At 43.9% G+C, this 21,828-nt stretch overlaps 1 protein-coding gene across 5 annotated transcripts in view; it reads right to left on the bottom strand.

Annotated features, from left to right (window-relative positions):
* LOC147730436 (caspase-8-like) overlaps window positions 1-21,828 on the bottom strand; it is a 260,962-nt gene that overhangs the window by 35,049 nt on the left and 204,085 nt on the right. For all 5 annotated transcript variants that reach the window (XM_086955245.1, XM_086955246.1, XM_086955247.1 and 2 more), the window contains 3 exons: window positions 21,498-21,646; window positions 14,422-14,545; window positions 11,366-11,855 (listed from right to left, as the gene is read on the bottom strand). In XM_086955245.1, the coding sequence (XP_086811371.1) occupies window positions 11,366-11,855; window positions 14,422-14,545; window positions 21,498-21,646 (763 nt within the window). The remainder of the gene's footprint in view (window positions 1-11,365; window positions 11,856-14,421; window positions 14,546-21,497; window positions 21,647-21,828) is intronic.

Genomic DNA, 21,828 nt, shown 5'->3' with positions numbered 1-21,828 from the left:
ACGACGAGCGTCGCTGTCTCCTTCTCGACGTCGAGGAGCCCCTCGACGTCGACCGGTGCCTCGACGGCGATCGACGGTGTCGCCTCGACGGCGAGCGTCGATGCTTGTCACTTCGCCTTCGGCGTCGATAGGAAGACCTCGACGCCGACGAAGACGATGACGTCGACGGTGGCTTTGACGGCGACTTCTCCATGATCTTCGACGTCGAGCCGTCACGCCGTCTCGACCCGGAGCCCCGGGGAGAAGGGGAGCACACCGCCGTCATCCCTCTCGACGTCGTCGTCGAAGCAAACGACGTCGACGGAGACCGGGACCGTTTGCTGGACTTCCTGCCCCTGGGGAGCCCCCCAGAGGCCTCAGCAGAGGCAGAGGGAACCTTCCCAGCCTGCCCAGACCCACCTGCAGCCTGCAGACGCCTCTCCTCAAGGCCAGAAAGCCTGATCTTCATCCTGTCCCTCAGAGTCCGAGCAGTAAACTGCTGGCAGATGACAGTCCTCAGGGACATGATCTTCAGGGAGGCAGACGATGCAGACATCATGGGGATCACTCTTGGCCTTCTTCCTCCCACATGCTGGACACTTATCAAAAAGGCCAGGCATTTCAGAGCCCTAAAACGCCTGAAACAGCACACAAAAGAGAAAGAGAACACCAAGAAAGTAAACTGAAACACTTTTAAAACACAAAAGTGCCAAAATATCCAATAAACCCTTGAAACAAGGGAGAGCTCAATGCCAGGGTCCTGTAAGCAGGAGCCGGAAAAAAGAACTGAAAGTAGAAGGACCTGCTATGCATTCTGGGATACTGGGAGAAGTTCTGGAAAGTTCTCTTAAAGGCACAGTATCCTGTTTAAGCCACATAATGGCAGCCTATGGGGCTTGTCTGTCCATGCCTTCCTCTCTATCATTCCGGTGTCTTTTACTGGGGGAGGCAAGTTTCTCTATGGTAGAAACTGGGCAGGCTTTTTATGTGTGGTGTTAATTGGTGGAATTTCTAGTTGAAGTACTGGACAGTGTAGCCTGTGGATATAGGCTGCATTATTTGTCTTTAAATTCTCTCTTAAGTGTCTTTGCAGTTTCTGCATGGTTTTTGACAACTTAAGAGATTATTTTTGATTGCCAGGGTCCACGCACATGGGCGGGACTATTCACTAGATTATGACTATACACAGAGATCCCCTACTACAGAAGCAGGGATCTGAGCGCTGCTGTGGACCACTGCTTCGCTGAGAAGTAGTGTTCTTTGAAAATATGTGTCTTAAGTTTTTCCTAGGATGGAGCAGGTCTGTTGCATACAGGGATACTGGGTACATACATGGAGATGGCCTCTTGCATAGTTTTTTTTTTGTTGCAATTCTTTACCTATAGTCTCATCGCATGGTGGCTCCGGAAGTACTGAGAGCTCTTTAGGTTGTGAGACTTTTTCACCTACCTAGGCCTGTCTTAATTACTTTATAGATGAGGCAGTTGGTTTTGAAGATGGTGAATGCTGGCAGGGGGCTAATGGAGTTCCTCCAGACTTGGGGTGATGTGGTTATATATTTTCATGCCCTTAACCTGTTATGCTGCGGTATTGAGTATGTCCTTACAGAGGCCCACTATGAAGTCTGTGAGGATATTAAATAAAAACGTTGTCACCAGCCGGATGCAAGAGTACACAAGACTGAATAGCAGTTTTGAAGTTGCTTACAAGAAGGAATGGCTTAATGAGAGATAGACAGCACCAGTCTGTCTTGGATTCCTTCGTAATATGTTCCTTGAGGCGGAGTCTGGTGTTGAACGGTTAATCCAAGGTACTTGACATTAAGTGAAAGTTGGGTCTCTAATTCTTTGAAGGTCTTGTCGCCGAGTTAGGATTGGGCTGCTTGTGTTGTCCCTAGCAGACTATATAAAAGTGTTGTGGGCAAACACATTTTGCCCATGTTTTGGCGATATACAAAATTACAATCCTGCCTTCATTGTGCTATTCCTGTGAAGCAATGGAAGAGCGCTATTGGTCCTTATTTGAGAAGGCTGAATGGCGTATTGGACGCCTAATTTGTTATTTGAATTTTTCAGCTTTCTGGCATGAATTTGGGCTTCTCTCTACAAATGTGTTTGCCATGGCAGCTGCCTTAAGGTGGGGGAATAACATCCTGAATAGTGACTTGGGCTCTATCCGGGCTGCATTAAAACATAAAATCTTTTATTGCTTGAAGGGAAGAAGTGTCATCTTTTATATGATAGCTCTAGATGGGTTTGAAATTGCTCAGAGTGAGGTAGCACCTCTCCCAAATTTTAGTTTGAAAAATCTGATAAAAAAAATCAATGTATAAAGTTAGTCGGAAAGGGATATCATACTCTGCACACCCGGAATTAAATAGTAGTCGAGAGTAGCATCTATTAAAAACTTTAGCCGTATGATGTTCTATGGTACCTCTCTCATGGTGTGCGTTAAACTATTATGTTATCAAGGTTCAAATTGCTTTCGCAAACAATTATCACTGGAACCTGGGAAGGACTATCTAGGGAGGAGAGGCTTTGTGATCTTTGTGGGAACTGTGTTCAAGATCTAAATTATGTGTTATTTATTTGTTGTCTCCTACATCCTTTGCAATGCTATCTGCTAAGACCAATATTTTTAAAAGTATGATATTACTTCGGTAGTGGAGGCCCGGAAATATCTTTTTGAGCCATCATACGAAATAGTCTGTTAAAAGATTTTTACATTTTTTTAAACAATTCATAAATGTTTTCTAGATTGGTTTGTACATTGTAATTCTATATTAACTGTACGCAGGTCTACATTTGTTAAATACGGCATTTTTAGGCCATAAGATTTTGCACAGTATAAATGAGTTTACTGCATTGGTATTGTGAAGCTGAATGTATTGTATCACTAGAAGTACGGTAATAGTGTTGCACTATAAAACATTGTTGCACTATTTATCTGTTGCATTTACTATGCTTGAACTGTTTTTTGTATTATCTAAGAATTGTTTTACAATAATTGATTGAAACTTAAGAGCACATTTAAACTTTACTCGTCCGTGGGACTTGTGATAAAAGTAGAGCATGTTCGTATGATGAAAGGCTTCTTAGTGTGTTTCATAATTCTGTATCTTTTATACTGTGTCAGTTGCTTTTTATAAAATTCTGTGTGAATTTTATGTGGATCTCTTGGCGTTCCAAATCATAATAAAATGCTTTTGACTTGGACTTTGTGTTGTTCCCGGTATATAGTCTGAATTCTATTTCGTAGGGTTTGAACATCAGGTATGGTTTGAGGATTCCAGGTCAGGATGAGCAGCAGGCAAGGTTTGTCCTTTGTTTTTACCCGACTCTTTTGGACTCTCACAAGTTCTGTGAGGTTTGTTGCCTGAAATCATACAAGGACCATACTGAATCAGCAACGCAAAAATTGGCTTCTAAAAACCATTTCACAGGTTTCCTTTCCTCGCTGGCTCGCAGGATGCGATCCAATAGGTCTGAATTGTGGACAGATTTGGGGGAGTATAAGACATCCAAGAACTTTGGTTCAAGGCTACGCCTACAAGTCATTCTTGAAGCAGCCAAATGGTCGCGAGTGTTAACCTTTTGCTTTATTTTACATCTGTGGACCACTCACCTTGACTGTTAGACTAAAAGCTAAACTGTTCTTAACTAAATATGGCTAGCGGATGATGCAGCCACCATCATGCAAGAAGCAATACCACCGGGGTATACAATTATCTTGAAACACTCTCTGAATAAAAGGGCTAAACCTGTACATGATTATTCTCCATCACAATGTGAATCCCTCCTGCTCAAACAGCAGGTCCGTAATGAAAGTCTGGACATCCTCTAGAAGTCAGTTGCTCTCAGCTAGGCGTGGCGCCTACGGGCCACTGTTGTTGAAACTGCTCTGCCCAGCGAGTCGGTCGTGTCAAGTCTGCAGCAAATCGTGAACTTAGCAGTGTCTCTACCGTCAGTTATAGCTTGAAAGAGTACAGCCTGGCCTCCTCTAAGACCCAGCACTTGAGCAAACTGTATCCCAAAGACTGTGGGAATAATGACTCAAAAGGCATGTGGTGTTCCCGGAGCACAATGCTAGACTGGCGAAGAAAACCTATACCCAAATTAGTCTAGCCTCTTGGATTCCCTATCCAGGCTTGGGCCACGAAACTCTCAGGGGTACGGTGTTGGGTGAGGGAGTTTGGTTCCCCAGGGGCAGGGCGATGGTGGGGGGCAATTGTCCTTTTCACAGGAGCCTGTATTGAGACCCAACAGGAAGTCAGTGAGGGCGTCATTGAACGAGAGTAACGTTTCGATCGTGAATACTACTGGTTTCAACACCTGTGTCAAAACAATAGTCTTGGTAATCACTGTGGGCAACTGAAGGTCAAAGACCTCAGCTTCCCTACGCACCATCATTGTGTGAGCGTGCCCCTCCAGATCTGTATTGGAATCTGGGATGACAATGGGGCTATCAGCGCTGGGAGCATCGGCTACAGGACAGGTGCCGGGGAAGGTTGAGATGGCTCAACCGGTGTCTGTCTGAATCCAGGAATGAATCTGGGTTGCTCCACCGGATAACGGACCGGAGCCGTTGGTGCAGAACCAGAGGGGACCCCCTTCTGAACCGCAGGGCCCAAAGCAGCATCATCAGGGTCAGGCTCCTTAAAAATAAGATGCATGGCCTCATAGAACTCTCTTCATTGGGTGGTGATCTCTCTGTGGATCGTCGGAAGCGCCGGAGGGACTCGGCGACAGTGGCTGTGATTATTGTCGGTCACATGTTGGGACACGTGGATGCTTAACACGGTGCCCCCGTTTGAGTGGTGCTGGTATGTGCTAACGTAGCACCCTCAAGGTCCATAAACTTCATGAAAAGACTGAGAACTTTGTACCCCTCATTGCCCTGATGAAATCGCTAAATTAGCAGCGATGAAACATGTCGGCTTGAGATTGAAAAGAGTTATGGTACATATTTACCATTTTTAAGAAGTGGGGTTCTGCTGCATCAGAATAAAACGGTAAAGCAAGCATAACCCTACCACACTTTTATATATTATTTGTGTGTTTGGTTAGGGGTCTGTACATCTTCTCTGTACACTGCAAATTATGTGTTAGTGGTGAGACGTTTGTCACTATTTGTGTTTTTTCACATCACTATTCTCACGTCTGCACTATTATCTTTCTTAGTGCACTTTTGTCTTTTCACATAGAGAGAGTGGCCAATGATGAGAAGTGGGTATACCGGTAATTACTAACCGGGAACCCCCTCGGGTGGTGCTACCGTGAGGTACTCTCTCTATCTTTCACACTTTTTTGGTGGATGAAGTAAGAGTGGTCCTGTGTGATTTTTGTGATTTTTGGTATTTACACACATCCTAACCTTTGGATCTATGTCATTGACAAATCCCTGGGGACATTAACAAGGAGGGGTCCCTACTCCTGGTGGTTTTTGATGTGGATGTGTTTATATATAGGTGAGGCTCTAATTGTTTAAACATGGTGATCTCTCTGACCTGGGGGACATTCGGGAAGGCAAGGGGTCGACCCAGGCGCAGGTTACGGAGAATGAGGCCTAGAACCGCAAGGCTCCCTTGTCATCAGCTGGCGGATGAGGGGAAGTTGTAGAACGCTTTGACTTCTTCCTCTTATTCTCATGCCCCCTACCAGAACCACTTTGAAAAGTACGAAAAAGCACATTGGGTTCCGCGAACCATCGAGGGACCTTCCCCTTGACTGGGATCTTGACTGCTGCGGATTCACATGATGCCGCAAGCAGCTTCAGGGCATCTCATTCAAAGCCTTCAGAGCAATGACCCGGCAAACAGAGCACGCTTTGGTTTTGTGGTCACGGTCCGTCGAAAACTTCGGCCTGTTACAGGTGCTACAGAGCTTAAAACCCATCTTGTGCAAAGACATCCTCGACACACCAGGAGGTAAACCTCAAAAGAAGTCGACTAAACATCGAGAGAAAAAAAACAGTCAAAAAGTGACAGAGGGGTAGCTCTTCACCAGATCAGTGCTGGCTGGTGTAGAAAGAAAAGAACGGACATCAACGCTCCTGGGTGGCACCTACATAGGTACCACAGCGTCACTTTCAGAGTGGATGACACCAATAACGGACGCAAAGCCCATCAACACCACCTATAGGCGCACAGGGATAGTGATCACAAAATAAATCCAGATCCAGTCTGAAACCTGGGGGAAATCCTACGGTAAGGAATTAGCGGTTATAAATCTCTATCGGATTAAAATAATTGAAAATGTCACCTAAATTCAAATGCAGGAATTAATTGGAAAAAAAAACATGTTTACAGAGGCCAGATTCCAACCTTTGAGAGGGACAAAATCTACCTTTGCCACTATAATGGATAAACTAAGGAAATGTGAATGCTAATGGAGCTACAAGCATGATCCTGCTAGACTTTTCCACATCATTTTGTCACAGTACATCACTGAACAGCAAACTTACAAGTGAGCCTAAAAAGAAACACAACAAAATGCTAAGCGTTATGTTTGATGCATCTCTTACTATGGAAACACAAATGGATGCTGTAGTAAAATCCCTAAAAACAACAGTTGATGGACAGAATGCAGAACAATGACATACATTCACCCCAGTACAGAGATCTGGGCCTAAATCCATCGTTTCTTTGCACTTCACACCACCCCAGTTCAGACTTGGCCATATGCAAATCAGCCTTGACCCTGTGCCTCATGGGAACAGTCCAGCCCGTACTGCCAAGCCATGTCTTCCCTGGACCGGAATCAAGCATCCTAGGACCGGTTTCTGGCTATCAGCCATCATCAGCCAGGATAGCTTGACTCCAGTGGTGTGGAGAGCAGGGGACTCACGTCTGAGCATACTCTTCCCACTCTGGGTGACAAATGCAAAAACAACAGTTGATGGACAGAATGCAGAACAATGTCATACATTCACCCCAGTACAGAGATCTGGGCAGAAATCCATCGTTTTTTTTGCACTCCACACCACCCCAGTTCAGACATGGCCATATGCAAATCAGCCTTGACCCTGTGCCTCATGGGAACAGTCCAGCCCGAACTGCCAAGCCATGTCTTCCGTGGACCGGAATCAAGCATCCTATGACCGGTTTCTGGCTATCAGTCGTTATCAGCCAGGATAGCTTGACTCCAGTGGTGTGGAGAGCACAGGACTCAGGTCTGAGCATACCCTTCCCACTCGGGGTAACAAATGCAAAAACAACAGTTGATGGACAGAATGCAGAACAATGTCATACATTCACCCCAGTACAGAGATCTGGGCATAAATCCATTGTTTTTTTGCACTCCACACCACCCCAGTCCACTCTGCCACTGGACTCAAGATAGCCTGGCTGATGAGGATTATGAATCCAAAACCAGTCCCAGGATGCTTGTTTCCGGTCCAGGGAAGACATGGCTTGGCAGTTCGGGCTGGACTGTTCCCATGAGGCACAGGGTCAGACTGATTTGCATATGGCCATGTCTGAACTGGGGTGGTGGAGTGAGCTAAAGAATGGTGATGGTTTAAACCCAGATCAGTTGACTGGGGGTGAGTGTTTGATTTGCTCAAATGCTCCGTCCATCATCCCCTTTGGTATCGCTTTGTTGGCCCTAAATTGGCAGGGTATGCTCAGACGTGAGTCCCTTGCTCCCTCTGCCACTGGATTCAAGATAGCCTGGCTGATGAGGATTATGAATCCGAAACCGGTCCCAGGATGCTTGTTTCCGGTCCAGGGAAGACATGGCTTGACAGTTCGGGCTGGACTGTTCCCATGAGGCACAGGGTCAGACTGATTTGCATATGGCCATGTCTGAACTGGGGTGGTGGAGTGAGCTAAAGAATGGTGATGGATTAAACCCAGATCAGTTGACTGGGGTGAGTGATTTGCTCAAACGCTCCGTCCATCATTCCCTTTGGTATCGCTTTGTTCGCCCTAAGTTGGCAGAGTATGCTCAGACGTGGGTCCCTTGCTCACTCTGCCACTGGATTGAAGATAGCCTGGCTGATGAGGATTATGAATCCGAAACCGGTCCCAGGATGCTTGTTTCCGGTCCAGAGAAGACATGGCTTGGCAGTTCGGGCTGGACTGTTCACACAAGGCACAGGGTAAGACTGATTTGCATATGGCCATGTCTGAACTGGATGGTGGAGTGAGGTAAAGAATGGTGATGGATTAAACCCAGATCAGTTGACTGGGGGTGAGTGTTTGATTTGCTCAAACGCTCCGTCCATCATCCCCTTTGGTGTGTTGGCCCTAAATTGGCAGGGTATGCTCAGACATGAGTCCCTTGTTCACTCTGCCACTGGATTCAAGATAGCCTGGCTGATGAGTATTATGAATCCGAAACCGGTCCTAGGATGCTTGTTTCCGGTCCAGGGAAGACATGGCTTGACAGTTCGGGCTGGACTGTTCCCATGAGGCACAGGGTCAGACTGATTTGCATATGGCCATGTCTGAACTGGGGTGGTGGAGTGAGCTAAAGAATGGTGATGGATTAAACCAAGATCAGTTGACTGGGGGTGAGTGTTTGATTTGCTCAACCGCTCCGTCCATCATCCCCTTTGGTATCACGTAGTAAAATCCCCAACAAATATGTTCAGAATTTTAAGACACATTTTTTGCCCATCCTTGGTTCCCCCACAGAGTCAAAGCAAAAGCAGAGTCTGTGCTCTTTTACTCCCTTAATTAGCAAACAGGTACACCGAGCAGCCCTGAAATCTCTCCTAAACAAACTACAATGGGTCCAATCTTAGCAGCTAGACTTCTTTTTCACTCAACTCTTGTGCTCTTGCACTAGCTTCTAGATTATCATTGGATTGCATTCAAAGCACTGTGTATAACACATTAGGCAATATATCGAATCCAACCAATATTTCTACAACAGAAAATTGAGATTTACCGTCTTCAAAGAGGCCTCTGATCCAACACATTGCTACAGCTGAAAGGCTATGCTTAAAAAAGACTTGGAGGGTGTTCTTTCTCAATTCAATACACAAGTCGTGAAACCTCCTGCCTATCCACATAAAAAAGCTAGATTATTTATTTTCTTTTTGGAAGGCTGTACAACCGTAGCTGCATAGTGCTGCAGAGGCTCCCCCTCGCACCACCCTCCTTGCAACTCGCCTGGACCTTGGATGGGGGCCGCCAGTGACCGCAGAGCGAGGATGGCCACCACTGCTCTTAACATGTCTGGGCAGCGCCCCATGGCCAACGCGTGACCGCACCAACACCCCCACCCCCACCACCCTGCGCACTCTCGCGCCCACCGAGTCGGATGACCGCAGGCTCTCCAGGATGGCGACGCACCTGCGGCTGGCTTCTAACTTCGTCCCCCACCTGGGCTTCCACCTTCTCTCCTGGACTTCTTTCTTCATCTCCCCCCTGGGTTCCCACCTTCCCTCCGGGACTGCTCGACTTGCGTGCTACCCTGAATGACACTTTGCTGCTGTTCTTCGGACAGTTCTCGCTGGACTCTAGCCCTCCCTCCATACCTTGCATCCCACCCACCATTCCTCTATGCTGTGATTGCATCTTTGACCTATTGCAACAATGCTAAGCTTTGGTCTTCGATGAAGTCCCTACACCATATACCACCCCTATGCGTCTATTAGAGTTTAACCAGTCATATCCCTTCCTATGTGTATTCCTATGCGAGTTTTATTTAGTTGACTCTTATCGTTAGTGTGTGCCGTGGACCTTTATACTCTCTACCACTCCTATGTGACCCTAGAGTATTTCCAGCCATATCCCTCCTGTGTAGATTGAAGATAACTCTAATGACTAGGATCCTATGTGATTTGTAGATTGTATCCAAGTGTATCCCCTCCCTGTGTTTAGAGATATAGCTTTAACGACTAGTTGCCTGGGTGACTGTCGGAGTATAGCCAGGTGTATACCTTCCCTCGTGTGAAGAGATACCCTATTCACTAGAACTATCCAAGTGTATCCCCTCCCTGTGTCTAGAGATATAGCTTTAACGACTAGTTGCCTGTGTGACTGTCGGAGTAAAGCCAGGTGTATACCTTCCCTCGTGTGAAGAGATACCCTATTCACCAGAACTATCCAAGTGTATCCCCTTCCTGTGTCTAGAGATATAGCTTTAACGACTAGTTGCCTGTGTGACTGTCGGAGTAGAGCCAGGTGTATACCTTCCCTCGTGTGAAGAGATACCCTATTCACCAGAACTATCCAAGTGTATCCCCTTCCTGTGTCTAGAGATATAGCTTTAACGACTAGTTGCCTGTGTGACTGTCGGAGTAGAGCCAGGTGTATACCTTCCCTCGTGTGAAGAGATACCCTATTCATTAGAACAAAAAGTAATGTGTTCTTTATGTATTTGTAACTGATTCCATGTAGAATGCTTGATAACATGTAACGGAACTGGTGCTATGTAAAGCGCTCTGATAACCTAATCGGTTCAAGTTCGCGCTATATAAAACTCTAAAAATAAATAAAATAAAAAATTAAATGTTCAGCCCCTAAGTGACACCTAAACAACTTGAAGAAAACACACATCAACCACGAAACAAATGTACTCCAATGCAAAATGAGACAATACTACTTACAGACTGAAACTCAACTAAATTTCAAGTAAAAAAACAAAAAACTATGTGACACTCAATGTATCCCTCTCACATACCCTTTAAAGATGAACATGCATATAGGTGTGCGAGATTTGCTGCAAAACAACCAAACCATGTTTCAGGACCTCACTCAACTGTTTCTTTATATTAATACCACAACCACACACTGCTACACCCAAACATGTAGGTCCACCTGCAACTGCTCCAAACAATTAGAGAGCCAGGATGCTATGCTAGTGGCAACTGCACACAATACAGTTGAAAAATCAGGATTTAATCAAAGAACACGTGGATCATATTTCTTCTCTCCTCTGCTCTCTGTCAAGTGGCAGGGTGTAGACAAAAAGTGGGAAAGAGAACGTGACACTTTTGCTCTGACGCCATTTGACTGATGGTATGGCTTCTCTGTACTCTTACATTTGGAGCACCTGCTAAAATGGGGGCCGAGACTTCCTTCTTTTCGTTTTTAGAGAACTTAGGCCTTGGCAGAATATATTTTATTAATCTCATTGGAAAATTAATCAAGACTCTTGAAATTATGCATTCTTACAATATTTTTCATTGAAATTTTTGCAAATAAATGCCTCAAATTATGGGCTGTGTGAGGAAAGGAGTAAAAAATTATCTTCGAGTGATGTATTGCACCTCCAATTTTATCAACGGATCCGTAGGGTTGGAATTGGTTGAATTCTGCCATAATTACTGGTCAGTCCTCTGTATGCAGTCTCTAAAATACACATTTAAGAAGCAATGATACACACAGATATGATGCATTGCACCACAGATGCAGCATAACTCACGCACTCACCTTGGGCAAAGCTTTTCCAAGTGCTTACAGAGGGACTGCATGTAAATGCTGCCATCTGATGTGTGCCGGTAGCTCTCATAATCTTCCACTGTAGCCATTCCGAGAAGGACGTCGGCCTTGATAGGAAGGGAGCTCATAGGGGCTGCATCAGATACAAAGTCATGAACCGAATCTGGCTGAATTTGGACACCTGTCTGAGGCTTGTCGCCCTGGCAGGCCTGGATGAAGAAGACTTTTGGCTTGCCAGCAAGGGACTTGCACCTCTGTCCATTGACAAAATCAATCAGCTCATTGATCGTCACTGGCAGCCCATCTGTCCCATACACTTCTCCTTTATGTCCATGGGACAGAACACAGCACACAAAGCAGGACATGTCTCTGTGGTCCTTTGTTCGGTATTCCTCTATTGCCCGGCAGATCTCACTTGCAGTCAGGTCTTGGCGCTCCTCCACTGTAAACCGAAGCCACTGAAAGATTTTCTTTAGTGCTTCTGTAAGAGAAAAAGAAACCACAGGTGTGAATAAATACAAGAAACAAAATTAAATAAAAGAACATGGTCAGTGATGCCAGCGACGTGGCTGATGTGTGCACGCTCTCCCACACCGTTCCAACTTAAATGTGTGGGTTGGTAGAAACTCACTAAAGTTGCACAATTTATACAGGGCAGGGGTGGTTCCTTACCGAGGAAATGTAAAGTCCATTGGGAGAATTAAACCCTTTACAACCTTCTCACCCTGGTCCAGAGCAGCCTTATAGCTCATTCCTTGCGATTTCACAGCTATGTTTCAGATTATACCTTCTGCACAAGTTCCTCCCTCACAGAATCCCAAGTAAATAGATGCTGGTCACTCACAGGCATATCTACACAGTTCATGTCTACGGTATGCAGGGCCGAGTGAGGACATCCTGCCCAGACAAAGCAAGGCATTCCAGTCCACAGAAAGGCTTTAATTCAAGTCTCTCGAGGTGCAGCACAGATGGACAATCTGCACAAGTCCAAGCCTGGCAACAGGGCCATGTATGACAATGGTGTCCAGGATCTGTACAGAATTTGTGGAATGCCAAAATGTGGCTTTAGTCAGATGCATCGTTTGCATGCAGTATTATTGCTGAAACGCAAAATAAAAAGAGGCAGACCATTCTGCATTGTACTAAGAATGTCGGAATTAATGATGCAGTGGAGCCGGTCTTGCTGAAAACAACTACAATGCCTAGGAGGCCTTCTTGCTTGACTTCACCAACTTTGAGTTCTGCTTGCCAGGCACCTGAAGTCATCGCATGCCTTCTTCCATAAAGTTTTCTTTTCTTTTACCAAAACCTTGCCTATTGGCCCTTACTTGGCTGATCCTTAGAATTCAGCTTTCCTGTGGACTCAGAAAAACTGTGATCCAGATATCATGCACTTCTTCAGACTGCATGATATCTGGATCACATATTACTACCTTTTAAGCACCGACACGGTTTCAATTCGTTATTTTTGATGCACAGTGCATGTTTAAGTAATGTGGAGATTTTCCACAATATATGGAATTTATTATGTTTAAAACTCTGTTACTCATAGGAGAATTCCTCTCTGAATATGGTTCGTTCTCATTTTTGATTTACAGACCACTCCCCGGACGAAGGGCTGAACGAGCCCGAAATACATAGGGATTGATGGGAAAAATTGTGGATGTATTTTCTGATGCCTAAGAAATACTAATACTACATTTAAAGTGAAATGGAATTGCCATGAACCTTTTGAAAACTATAATAACAAAACAATTTGGAAAGAACATTGTCTGATTGAACTTTATTATACCTACGGGTATCACCTAACGCGGTGCACTGGGGGACAATTCCCATTGGGAACTTGCTATTTTGTGTTTATCCTAACGCTGCTTTGTTCAGACAGCGAAGCCCTAGCCTGCACGCGACAACTTCTCATTTATTCAAATCTGGTATACCTAGAAACGGTGCGTGCCTTACCAATTTATCTACATTGAATAATGCCAGAAGAAACCCCAAACCAAATATTACCACACACACTGGTTAGATAAGGGTGAATAGGTGCATCGAAATCTTGAGCAGTAGATTCACTATATTTTTCATAGCACTCATCTAAAATGGGCAGGGTATACCAGATTCATATTATAGTCTTTCTATTTTGGCAAATCCTCGAATAACCTACTGGTTCTTCACCTTTGCATATGTGTTTTGTCCATGTCCATTCTGCTGTGTCCTTAATCAAGTCTTCCACTTTGGGTGTTTTATCTGACAACCAGTGAATTGCTATGCAACTTTTGGCCAACAGCAACATAAATGGGACACTTTAAAATCATACTGCCAGAGTGGAGCGGCACAACAGACATGCACTAGACCACAGGTTCAGGGACTCATTGACATGTTTTTCATATCTGTGTGTTAATGTCTACCAAAGCTAGCCACCCTGGGGCACGCGTAAGTCAAATGAAAGAATGTTGCATCAATGGGTCTACACTTAGTTTATCTGGAATCATTATCATTTGTTCAGTTTATGTAGGATTGGAGGGAATATATACATTCTAGGCCATACGTACACATGCCTTAGACCCTTGCATTACTGAATATCTGCATATCAAGATTAAGAAACCTACCTATTCCTGTATAGACAGTGATTAAGTATTTGTTTTATATTGGTTTCTTTATCAATAGATTTTCCAGAGGATTATCCTTCATGGCTGCACAGTGTAACATAGTGATCATTCCCCTTCCTTGACTTACAGGTCATGTCCATGAACAGTCATAATGGCTCTCCATGCTTTTTTGTGCCGCCCTACAATTTTTAACACTGGGAAAATGTACCCTCCAACTATCTGCATGCTGTTCTGTGCATTTTCAATCTTGAAGAATGCATCGTAAATATTTAAAAATCCTCCAACAGCACAGCCTACTTCACCTTCCTGTGCCCTCAAGTCTTAAATAGTCTTCTTCCTATGACCATTTCTGTGTGAGTTTCCAAACCAGACCTAAGGTTTATGCAGAGGAGCCCCAAACGGGCCAGGAATCTCAGTTATGATAACAGTAGTCGTACTCACCTGCATCCGTATTGGTTCCTTTCCTCTTTTTAAGTTTCCTGATTACTGATTCACTAAAATCAAAGTTATTGATGATCAGGCAGTATCCAAGAGTCCCATCACCCATCTGGTATGCTTCCCCAACCTGTGGATACACAGACAGAGGGCATCAACAATTGGAATTATTTGAATACTGTTTCTCTTGGGAAAGCAGTTTAATGCATTCAGTTAGTGGGAGATACATCCCTACACAGATTCAAAGTGAAAAATAACAAATTCATGTTCATTTTGGAAAGATTCATGAAGCCATTCTTTTCAAAATGAAAAATGTAAACTTTTAACATAATAATTTTGCATTAAAATACAAATATTACAAGCAAAATATAATTGGTAGTTGTACATAGCTACAGTCCACCGTAACATAAGAATAATATTGAAAAGTAGAGGAGGGTGCTTATATCAGCTACATTTCAAGGAAGCTTCCAGCGCATTATCTATCGAGGAGAGAAATCATGATACTAATCATAGTTTCATAATAGCAATCTGAAACACATATTACAGCACAACCCATACTCTACACATTCCAATAGCGCAGTAGATAGCAAATACAGCTCCAAGGATGCATGGGAGTACTTCATGGCTAGCTAAACCTCCGACTTAAAATGTGTGTCCTGTCCTTTAAATTAGGTTAAACAAAGTTTTGCTCACCAAATATTTTTCTACATGAGAAATATTGTTAAAAGTACTATTAGTCAGGTCAGGTCAGGTCCTGGTATAGTGGAGGGTTGTTCCATCAAGTCCTTCTTACCGGCTGGTTGACTGCCCTGAGAAGAGTGGAGCGTGGGTTTGCAATATTTTTTAGAGAAAACCTTAAACTATGAACTTCTCCCTCCATTGTATGGGCTGAAAGAGATATTGCTTGCACTACGTTGTACCAGTTTGGTGATGTTAGTTGGTTTTAGTGACCTACGAGAGCTTTTTGAATCTTTTGCTGACGTGGCTTGTAATTTCTTAGTAATGACCCTCTTATTTTAGGCAAGGTAAACCTGCATCAGTATGACTACACGGCCTCTGAACTTATTGAACCAATATACACTGCAAGTCGACCGCAATGAATTAATGCCACCACCCACAAGGGACGCCATATTTATGACTTGATTTTGTCTCTTCCACAATGTTCCATACCAGAATGGATTCTTACTCCAGTCATTTAGCCGCATCATCGCTTGGTGGCTTTTCAACTGACAAGCCTCATTGGTCAGCCTAATAGGAATCCTAAACCGGTTGTTCATTGGGATGAAGTACTTAAAGCTCGGAATTTGCAAGTATAATTTAGTAGGCCCTCATCTCATAGTATGCATCCTACACACCTGGACGAAAACTTCCTTAGACATGTGTCAAGTGCCCTGCTTGGCCTTAAAGCAATGCCATAAAGCCTTTGGTTAGAATAACCCCGATTGAAATTGCAAATAAAATTTTGTGTAAAAACATGGAATGGTACTGGAGGCTGAAGGCAGCCCGGAGGATAACACATTTTTTCTGTATCATAGCATGCAAAGTAGAGTTTACTGTAGTTTTTAATCAAAATAATTCTTTAGTGTAAAATATTGTCTAAAGAAATTTTCAAAGTAATTCAGGAGCCCTCCAACTCAGCTGGAGCAGCCTAGGTGCTGACCCTTCCTTATAGCTCTGTGAAGGCCTGTCTAACTATTTTTTATATTAAAGCGGACGCCTTTAGACAGACCTTGGGATCCGTTTTGAGGCCCATTCTTAAATCCTCCGCTATTCCTTCTTCAGCCACTGTTGCACCTATTCCTCACTTCTCTAGGCTCTGGTTCATCTATGGACCCAGCACCTAACTATATCTGGAGAGAACTGGCGCCTGAAGTCGGCCCACCTCTCCTGAACACCAAAAATTCCTCCTTAGTGACTGGTTTATTATAGAGATTTATATTTTCATTTAAAATCTATATCACCGGAAACCACTAGTGGATTTGTTCATTTTGGTGTCTAAAAATTCATAGAAATATAACATATTTTTTATAAATTGATGTCACAATTCTTTTGTATTGTGTGGCTTTCTTTTTATATTGTTTTAGTATTCTAAATGTTTTACACTTCTTCTCTTTTTTAAGCTGCTCAAAGCCACAACTACCCAGGTTGAACTAAGGTTTAGCAAACTAGTCTGCTTGTTCCAAGTATGTTTTGGGGGTGTAGTTCGCGGTGAGGTCGCACAAGCGTCAACCTTATTTCTTCACACCTGTAAGCGCTTTTTACCCTGCTTAACATCGAACTCCAGTCCAGAGTTAAACACACTATAAACTATAACATCTAGGGTTCAACACTGTATCCTACTTCACATGAAGCATCTTTGTGGTAAGATACAACAATCAACTAAGTGGTACAAGGCCCCAAGTATTAGTGGAGCTGACCATATACTTTTGGTTCCTGTGTATGAATCATGTACCATCAGCTCAGATGTCCCTGGCCCGTCGCATTGGCACTCGGGGAAGTAAGTGGCTGCTAGACAAGGAGGTTTGTTTTCTTGTGCTTGATAGACTCGCAGGGCCCTCATGCCATGGACATCTTTGCTTTGTGGCTGTTTCATAGTGTTCTTCAAATGAAGCCTGGTCCCACTGGCAAGGGTTACAACATTCTTCATGCAGAAATGGGCTCTATTCATTACATACTCATCCTTTTTGTGGATTCTTAGGTTGATAACACAATTTGTATGTCATCAGTTTAGTTTGGTTAACATTTCTGATAGACCTTTCTAAGGATTCAGTAATACTTCTTTCCAGACCACTATTCCAGATGCATGGGGCAAGCAGGGAGGTTACTGAAACTCAACCGTGGGAGTTTTTCATTTGCCTCGGATTTCCTAAGATCTGTCCCATTATAGCTCAGCAAACCAGGCTGAACACATCCCCTTCAGTGCTTGAAATTCCCTGACAGCGATAGTGGGCAGCCACAGACTTCTCTGAGAGCTAGTAGGAAGGGAATCGAGCTCAGTACTTAACCTCACACCAGGATAATAAAAAATTGTCCAAAACAGTGCTTCACTTTCAAGAACAGAAGAAGAAACGTAGAACTAGATACTACACATAGCAGTTTAGTGTCCTGGGCCTGGAGTACGCGGCACCCCTTCCCGCTATATATTTCCATCACCATAGTCCATGCGGAACCCTCCCCTGGGCAAGATTTACAGGAATAGGTTCAGGTGCAGATTACCCCAACTCAAAAAAAAAATTAAACAAATAGCGTTCTTATTTACTTTCATCAATAGTTTCCCACCCAAACCAATTTTTGAGTCAATGCATCTCAGCAGCTGCCCTGATTCTCTCAGACTCAGCCGCTACCCCTTTTCTGAATCTGAGTGTGAGTCGGCTGGGTCTTTCAGCCTGCTCCACAGTGGGCCGCACCGGGATGTCAACTGCTGTTCAGGGAAGTGCTGGTTTGCAGGTTGCCTACTGGTGTGCAGCGCAGCCCTGCGCATGCTGGTCATGTTGAGATCAGTGTGGCTTCGCACAGGTTGGGCTCTCGTAACAAGTAAGGCATAAGGCAGGTCTTCACTGCTGGATCGAAGACTACGGCTAAGGTCATGTCACAATATTAGGCTGAGCAATGGCTCTGGTCCCACTGCAGCTTTAAAAGTTGTACACAGCAACTCAGATTGCGCAGCAGTTTTACACTTCGGGTGTATCATATTTGGCCACATTGAGCCTTGAAAATTAGGGCACAGCAACTCCTACCATCACTTCTTGCTTCAGTGACAGCAGCCTGGGTCCCGCCACAAATTCACACTTTAGGCAGTACGGCTCAAGACCTGCTGTAGCCTCACGTTTCAACACAACAGCTCAGAACATGATGCACTTTATGATTCCTGATTGGAAATGCTGGGCAGGGTCTGGGACCTGCCGTCACAAGGGTACACAGATTGCTCTTCATAGACCTTTGCTGCTGCAGAAGCACTGCACCAGGTTTACCCTGCACATTGTTCCTCCCCGACAGTCGCTCCTCCTGCAGGGATGGCAGGCTCCTTTTCTCTCTTAGCAGGCAGACTGCTTTTTAGGTGCTCCAGGAGAGGTGATCAGCTCTTGCAGTAAAATTTAGACTCAGGCAATGTTTCCTCAGCCCTGGGAAGCTGACTGCTAAGTAGATATTTGCTATGAGTGTACAAAAGTCCTCCGAGTACTCTGCGAAACACTCAGTGTAACTCAGAGCATAGAGAACTTGAAATGGAACAAAAAGTCGATTACTGGTCTCACTTTTACACAGCCAACGCAATAAGAGATAGATCTACTATCTACACTTTCCACACCAGTTTGGGGTGGTTCTTTCTAGCGTTCTCTCAAGACTGTTTTCCAGACACAGCGGTTCTGTAGACTAGAGTGATGTTATTCACAGCAGGGCTGTCTCCGGCCCGGAGCATCCACAATTGAGCATGCAGAGATGTCATCTTTCTGCAACTGGCTGTTATCAGCCAAACTGAAGAACGACCAGGGAAAGACAAAAGGCTAGTCTCACCTAATGGGTCCTTTTCACATTGCAGTGCCACGTTTCACTGCAACCATCACCAAATAGCGTTGGTCAGCAGTTTATCTCAGCAAAAGGCCCAATCAAATCTCGACAGGAGCCTTGTATGCTCTCCCCCGACTTTAGTGTTTAGATGTCCTCCCTCCAGAATCATGAATGTGAACAATACACTTCCACTGTAAGTGGAAACAACTACACCTCCATCTTCTAACATGTCAGGCCAGTGACCTCTAAAATGGATCCCAGAAACCTCCATTGCTCTGGTTCACGCATACGTGCAATGCATGTACTATGCAGGTCACATACACAATAATGAACAACATACACTTGAAATGTTAACGCTAGGATATGGGTTAGCACATAGAAGTGGAATGTTACACGAGTGGGCCAGTAGGTGTCCACCCCAGTGACACAGATAAAAAAAGGTCTGGGCATCACTTTGCATTCTCAAAACAAAGTATGCTATCACCACCACTCCATGTGCTAAACCCATGACCCGCACTGTAGTCTACTGTCTATTCAAGGAGTTCACGCCTAGTGCACTCCTCCAGGCCATGGGACCTCACGCATGTCAAGAGACGGGCCTATCCGCCTACACAATGGATTAGTGCGAGTTTAGGGACCTCATCAAATACCAGGACACCAGATACATGCACAGTGAGACACTGGGCAGGAGAACACAACTGTACACCAAGCAGGAAGAATTTCCGTCCCAATCATTCATTTTATGAATGTGTTCATGGTTACATTTCGATCAGAAAGGCTGTTCATTAGAATATAGATGGAACATAGGATACATTTTGGTGGATGTGACTTTATTTCCTAGGGCTGGAGCCTTTAACAGAATCTAGAGGAAGAAACATGGCTATCAGTGTACAATATCATTGGGAGTCATCAGTGAGAGGTAACAGTCAGAGAATATTCTATTAATAAAATTGGGGACAATGTAGTGTCTAATCTGTTTTATAAATTAGAGCAATGGCATTGGGACATAGGGCATTCTAACACAGACAGTGTGATGCATCACGTAACTAAATGAATCAAGGATTCTAGAGTAGTCTAATCCTTTTCTGTGCTTTGTATAAAGTTCCCAGAAGCAGATTTATTAGACCAGTGTTGGTCTCCTTCGGATCCCGTTGTTATAGAGAGTGTTATGAGCACTTGTTATCTTTGTCAACCCCTCCCATTTGTAATGCAGTGCTGAATTTTATTAGATCGGCCCTTGTGATTAGAAACCGATATTAAATATAAAAATGGAATAGGATATTAGTTAAGGGGAAATTTTCTTGTCAATGAAATGAGCCCAGTGATGAATCCCTTCTTATCGGACTAATGTTTTTTAACATATCTTGTTTTAACTGTAGATATTAACTGTGAATGTTGTTTTAAACATTTCTTTACTATGCATGTATACTTTTATGACTCCTGCTTGGAATCGAAATAAAGTTGTTAGAACTGAGTAGTCGACTATTCTAGTTTTCTTAAAACTGCAGGTGGTATGATGTTTCCGGAAGTACCAGACTTCGAGAGAATACCAAAGTTGTTTGAGTCTTTTCAAAAGAGGTTTGCGCCAGTTTCATATAATACGATTGCTAGTTGGGTCAAGCGGGTGAAACAGGAGATTGAGAAAGATACATTTAGGCTTGGGACACATTTTACAGGCGTAGAGATAGCCTTGTAGGCATTCATGGTGGAATCCAGGCCAGATGTTGCCAGTTACATTCCGCCTGCTACTCTAAAACACATCCAGTAAAAACTACTTATGGTTGCATTGGGCAATAAGGCCCCTACAATTACAAAAAAAATTGTTTAAATCCATACAGGATGGGGGTCTATCATTCCCTTATTTAGCAACCTTATATTTAAGCTACACAACTAAGGACCATTTTAGTTTTGATACATCTGATTTTCGGTAAGTATCCTATTTTACGACAACAAAGCAAAACAATTATCCCTATTTTCTAAAATTGACTTTAATTCACCTGCACGGACATTTACAAGGGGTAAAGGTCACACATCCGGTTACAAACACCAATACCGTTAGGGTGATACCTGCAAAATACATCTTAACACTGACTCTTATGGACTCGCCGTCTCTGTACAACACCCATCATGGCAAACATGAATGTTTCACTAAATGTAGCCATCTTCTAAGATTCCAAACAAGGGCACAGACTAGTTTACACTAGCAGGTGCATAAATGGGGTTATGTTAAAGTAATAGTTCTTCAGCCTGAGTCAGAGAAGACTTGCAACTATAGTTCTGTATTCTTGTAAGCATGTAAGTGTGTATTTTTGTATGTATGTGGTATTTGTATTAAATGAAGGTAACCAAGAGAAAGCAATAGGCAGTGCAGGGTTTAAGGAACAAATACAGGCAATGAGGATTAGCTAGATGTTTAGAGGTGAAATGGTCATTTACTTCCTAGACATGTAGTGTTCTTTAAAGAGGTGTATCTGTCTAAATTGCAAAAGGTGCTGGTGGCAGTTCAGAGATATGGGAGTTTGTTCCATATCCTGCGTGCATCATTCCTACACAGACTAGCAAAGGTGTGACATTACCAGAGGAGCGGGAGTTTCACTTGCGTTTGGTGCTGGCACCTGCTGCTGTCTTTCCACTGGTGTTGGCAGCTGCCGTTGCTCTTCCCTAGGCTGGACCTCAGGGTTTGTCCACATTTTCGCATCTGTGTGGCTCTCTTGCTGTGGTACACCTACAGAGAAAAGCAGAAAAGAATAAATTCACAGATCAACATAGATGACGATTTAGCATCTTGCACTTTAACTGTAAACACAGTACCTTACATTAGGACCGAGCAGCTACAAAAGAAAAAAGAAGCTAAATACTTTCAAACCCAGGAACCTCGTTCTGTCATACATCTTTATAAGCATCGAT

This window comes from Lissotriton vulgaris, chromosome 2_1 (genome assembly GCF_964263255.1).
Source record: "Lissotriton vulgaris chromosome 2_1, aLisVul1.2, whole genome shotgun sequence".
In the NCBI taxonomy this organism is placed as follows: domain Eukaryota; kingdom Metazoa; phylum Chordata; class Amphibia; order Caudata; family Salamandridae; genus Lissotriton; species Lissotriton vulgaris.
The sequence above is the reverse complement of the archived record's forward strand: the minus strand, read 5'-3'. Positions and strand labels throughout refer to the sequence as shown.